The 5759-nt window shown below is 38.5% G+C and overlaps 1 protein-coding gene across 1 annotated transcript; it reads right to left on the reverse strand.

Annotated features, from left to right (window-relative positions):
* On the reverse strand, positions 317–5753 carry LOC107643469 (DExH-box ATP-dependent RNA helicase DExH15 chloroplastic). Its single transcript, XM_016347126.2, has 7 exons — positions 5715–5753; positions 5450–5563; positions 4303–4411; positions 4128–4214; positions 3335–3453; positions 2989–3163; positions 317–2727 (listed from the first exon to the last, which is right to left on the reverse strand). Exons 2-7 carry the CDS (start codon positions 5485–5487, stop codon positions 475–477), a joined length of 2781 nt encoding a protein of 926 aa, XP_016202612.1. The 5' UTR covers positions 5488–5563; positions 5715–5753; the 3' UTR covers positions 317–474.

Raw genomic sequence — 5759 nt, forward strand, 5'->3', positions numbered from 1 at the left:
TGTTAGAAAGAAACACAAAGATATAGCAAGTGGCGTGATGGTGGTTATTGTTATAAAAAAAATAAGAGGAAGAAGACATGGTACTTAAGCAATTTACCATGTTATTTTTTAATTTTTTTTTATTTGGACCACCAAGATTTTTAATATACCTTTTTCCATCTAAGACAAAACCAAGAATGAATATAGTGCCCAGAGCTGGATCTCGAATATAAGTATAGTAAATTTTGAAAATTTTTTTTTTGTTTTCCACGGTATCTCCCAACCCGACAGGTCAAGGACTAATCCGGCGCGGATGTGAGCTCCATTTTAAATAAAGTTCGTCTCGAATCCTAGTTGACTTCCCATTGATCAAAACTAACTTGTACACTTATGAATCTATATTGGTATCATAAGAATAATCTTTGGAATTAATCAATAATCATACAATATTTACAAATGAATGATACACCAGAAAAGAAGCAAGAGAGAGAGAGACTACCCGGCAAGCTCACTAATTGGCGGCCGGTCCATGGCATCATATGCAGCCTTTGCATTGCGCTGCAACAAAGGATCAATGTCTGCCAATTTTGGAATCTGAGCTAGCAGATCAATAGTCCTACGAAGGAGGCGAGCAAGATCGCCTTCGTCCATCGCACAATCCATCATTATCTCTCTCCAAGTCAACCCAGAAGCCCATGCTTCAACCATACCGCAAAACTGGCTATCCAAACAGCAAGGTATCATCACCCCATGTTTCTCCTGAATGGTCAACAGGGCGCTTCTTTGTTCATCCAATAACTTTATGACATTCATAACTGTTGTGGTTGGCTCGTAAATGTAACTGTTATTCTTCCATGGTCGGAGTTTGATACCCTCAGAGACCAAGCTTGCACAAACTGCAGCAAGTTGTGGAGGTTTTAGCTCTAGAAGAATTTTGCTGCGAAGAACCATTGCAAGCCAAAGCTCGTTTTCTCCTCGGATTGCTGCTGCAGTTTCCCCAAGTGGAAATATGACCTGCGTGTTTTTGTCCAATGCTCTGGTTTCATGTATGACATTGCTAACCTGCATAAACTCCTTCCATCCGGAGGGTTCAATTTGTTCTATTCGATTAGTTAAACGTTTTGATCTATTCTGCAAGCGCCTGATTTTCTCCTCAGTAAACTTGACTGCGTCTATGACTTTACTGTATTCTTTGTAGCCTTCTGTACGAGAAATCTTTTTCTTCAAGCGTGAAACTTTATTTCTTTGATCCTTGTAACGCTCTACAGCATCTCTGTAGGCTTGAGACTTTAGCAGTAGCTCATCACTTTCAGAGAAGCTACTCAAAACAGGAACATTCAGACTCCAAGACCATGTATCTAAAGAGCCTTCCATGAACCATAAACCACCATAGGCAGATTGCGCAAGATTATCCCACTTCATGTCCTCCTTATCAAGGAGAGTGCTCATAATTTCTCGTGGTAGAGCATCCCCTTGAGCCAATGGAACGTTAGGAAAGCCAGTCCCATATACTGTTTTAATCCACTTTTCTGTAAATAGATACCAAGAGTTATCAGAACCAAGAGCCACATGGTATGATGGTTCAAGGCCATCATCCAATACTGAATCAGTAATGCTTGGTTCCGCATCACCTAAATTTATTGCAAAAGAATCAGCAGAAGATACCAATTTCTTAAGTTTTGAAGCATTAAGTGAGTCAACCTTCCCCAGAAACACAGCAGGCAGTGAATGTTGAGTTCCTTCAGAATCTGTGTACTGCAAGCACAAAAATGGTAGATGTCCATTTTCAGGGTCTTCCAACAAAGGTTTTAGAGCAGATATTCTTGTTGCTTCCATCTGTTTACGCAGTTCAGCCCGAACACGTTTTTCTGCCCTTAACTGCTCCTGCAATTCTGCAATCTCCTTATATTGTCGCTGTGATAAAGCTTTCCTGCTTCTTTTATCTATGGCTTCATCAGTTATTTCTGACATCAGAATCTCAATTTCTTTCTCAATTTTATTAATTTCCTCTTTAGCAGCCAGCATAACATTGCTACTAACGTAATTTCCAAAACTCTGCTCAACTAACTTCCTAGCTTCTTCCAAAGTTCTCCCTGATGAAGGTCTCCCATCATCTGACTCATTTGACCTATGAATGGCTTTCACACCTGCAAGAAGATTTAAAACCATTCCAAACGAAGCAGTAAATTGTGAGACTAGGGGCTCAAGTCCAGCAAACAGCACCTTGCAGCACTCTTCAGCACCCTCATTAGGTGTCTGTATGAGCACCACATGACCACTTTCATCAATGCCCCTTCGCCCAGCACGCCCAGCCATCTGAAGCAGTTCATTTGTGCTTAACTGGACACGTCCACTATCACCTCTTTTGCTGAGGGATGAAATAACAGCAGTTCTAGCTGGCATGTTGATTCCTGCAGCCAGTGTTTCTGTTGCAAAAACAACCTTGACAAGCCCTCTTTGAAACAATTCTTCAATGAAAGCTTTCCACAAGGGAAGACAACCCGCATGATGTGCAGCAACTCCTTGCAGAAGTCCTTTCACAGCAGTTTCTCTGACAGCATCAGGATATTGAATGCGGAACCTCTTCAAGGCAAGTTCAACCTCACTTGTTTCACACTCATCTAAAAGATTGCAATTTTCAACATATTGCACAGCTGCATCACAGCCCTTTCTGCTAAATATAAACCATATAGCTGGCAGCATATCCCTAGACTGAAGTTGCCATAGAGTATCAATTATTTGAGGAACCTGGAAAACAAGTGAAATGATTAATACTCCATTTTGAAGAATATACTTACTATTATAAACAAGTTCATTCAGTCTTTTTTGTTGGTCTTAATAAAGTTTTTGCACTTATACCCTAAGTGTGTCTTAGAACTCAAACTCCCCATTTATTATTCATGAACACTTATTGGACATCAAGATCTATCCATCACAGTTTCAGCATTATGATTTTTGAAGGTAGGGAAAATATGGAAGCATTATCAGAAATTTTTTCAGAAGGCTTACCTGTGAACGACGAATTGCATTTATATTATTCTTTGAAAGAGAACGATTTTCCAGTGTGCTACCATCACTATCGTACCTCGTTCCTCGTCTCCGGGAATTCTTTCTTCTAGGCCAATCATCATTGTAAGATTTGACCCCTGCACCTTGAAGTTGTAAATAATTGAGAGACAGCTTCCTGCTTTAAATAAAGGAAGAAACTAAGTTTCCACTTTTATCCAATTCACTAATAAAAATGTTATAATATTTGGTACCAAGTTGTTTAAAATGTTGAATAATGATTAATCTACAGCAGTGTCAGAAACGATTAACAAAACTAAATAAATGCAGTAAGGGTCCCTGACCGGACCTGTTCATGCGTGTTCCTTTCTCATCAAGAAGTGGCAATAAGGAATTTTTCAAAGAGAAATGCCAAGTTAGTGGAACTGGGCGTTTTGATGATGTTACCAATTCTGTTGAACCATGAATCTGAAAGCCAAAACAGTTATCCTCATTGTAAGATCGCTCTTGCAGAAACCACTAAATAAAATGCAGGGATACACTGACCCACATACTTAATTCCATTCACGAGCATAGAAAATAAACCCTAAACCTCAGTTAGACAACAGTACAGAAAATTTTGGGTAGATAAAAGCTAAATCCAGGAATCGTATAACCATCAGGACCCATACTTGAACAAAAGATTGAAATCATTGAACATCAGTATAGGCAAGATCTAACACCCAAACACTCTTCAAATCCCGAACTTCCATAAGTACATCAAGATGATCAACCTACAAAATTCCCTAGAAACTGAATTTTTAGGTAAATTTGAAATGCACTGTCTAATGTTTTTCGATATTTCATGCTAGTTACAAAAAAACCTTTCATGTCCAAGAACAGAGGGGGAAGACCTCCCATGGTTACGTAATTGTTTATAGGATGTTAAAATGCTTGGTACTTAAAATGAAGCTTTTCAAACCCATTTGAAATTTCACTGTCTATTTGCTTCTTTCTTTCTTTCTTTCTTTCTTTATTATCACTCTAAAACTGAACTCCTTTGTATGTATATGTGTAAGTGGGTGAGCGAGAGAAGGGTGCAAGAATCTACTAAGTCGGACTGAATCATTTTACAGATATAGAAACCCAGCCAGCGCAAGTACCTGGCCAATCCAGCCAGCCAACTCATCAGGATTTGCAACAGTTGCTGACAAACAAATTAGTTGAACTTCTTTAGGGCAATAAATAACCTGCAGTATTTGATTGCATAAGTATTTGTAATTAAGAGAAGTTGACTATGCTAAGTATTAGGCAAAGAAAAAAACAAAGTATGCTTACAATCTCTTCCCAAACAGTACCACGAGATATGTCACTAAGGTAATGAACTTCATCCAAAACAATCACATCAACATGGAGAAGTCCGCCTCCTGAAGAAATATTACCAACACTGCATGAAAAGACAAGAGTTATCTATGATTGATGTCCACAATAGATGAGCTCAAATACCAAAATCACAATGGAGAAGAGAAGCTTTATAGATGTTATAATTCGGATGAAATGGAAGGGTTCAATAATATTTATGCAAACAATTGGACTTTAGGTGAGAAAAATAATGTAGTCAAAATCAAATTTTAAGATCAAATACATAAAGCCAGTAACTGGTAGCTGAAGTCCTCCTAGCTTAAGACAACATATACCAAAATTATTCTCGGAACAAGTTATGTGACTATGCTTTAACATAACAAGCAACTCCATTTTTCAGTTAGGCTCGACTTCTAACCCACTGAAATGAACCATTTTGGATTTCCAGGGGAAAAAAGGAGAATAAATTATCTTCTCTAATAAACGTATCCAAAGGGGTAATTAACAGTAAGACAAGGCCTATTCAACGTAAAGCCCCAACTCACAGCTTCACTGCACAACTTGAAAGTTATTAGAGATACAACCATTAATATTGCCTTCTCCTATCAGCTTAAGCTTTTGGAATGAGTGATTTCATGACATGGTATCAGAGCTCGGACTTAAGTTCAATCCTTGGTGAACCCCAGAAGTGAAAAAAATAGCATAAGACAAATAAAAGAAGAGAAGACCTATGCAAATCAAGTAAACCCAAAAAGAGGCTCTTGCTTGAGGGGAAGTATTCGAGATATAACCATTAATGTTGTCTTCTCGGCTTCTCCTATCAACTTAAACTTTAGCGATGAGTGGTTTCGTGACAAAAGTCTCAAAAGTAGTGAAATGGTACACAGCTACACAAAATCACTTGTTTCTGATACTGGGATCCAAGTTAAGTTCAATTTTTGCACATTGTCTTTTACCCCGACATCCAATGAGCTGCTGCAACATAAATAAAAGTAATTTCTTTTTGCAATGGCGGAGGCAGAAACTAGCCGCTATAGTATGAGAAGTAGCACCTGATTGGATGCCAATGTAGAAGAGCTTTACACTGACATTCCATAGAAATTAAACTTTTGCAATTATGTACCTCTGATATAACATGTTGCGCAAAATCTCTGTGGTCATAATCAAGACTTGAGCATCCCTGTTGACAGCGGAATCTCCTGTAAGAAGGCCAACATTGTTGTCTCCAAAAGTCTCCCTGACAATCCACAACAAAAGCATCAGCAACGATTCAACTTTGTAATGAAAGTGACAAAAAGATAAGGCAACAGAAACTCTCTCACACGATGCAAAATAGGAAAGTCAAATTTAGAAGCATAGAACTTCCATTTCTCAAAATTACTGCATACCGAAATTCTCGGAACTTCTGATTGGACAATGCCTTGAGCGGCGTC

This window comes from Arachis ipaensis, chromosome B05 (assembly GCF_000816755.2).
Source record: "Arachis ipaensis cultivar K30076 chromosome B05, Araip1.1, whole genome shotgun sequence".
NCBI classification, from domain to species: domain Eukaryota; kingdom Viridiplantae; phylum Streptophyta; class Magnoliopsida; order Fabales; family Fabaceae; genus Arachis; species Arachis ipaensis.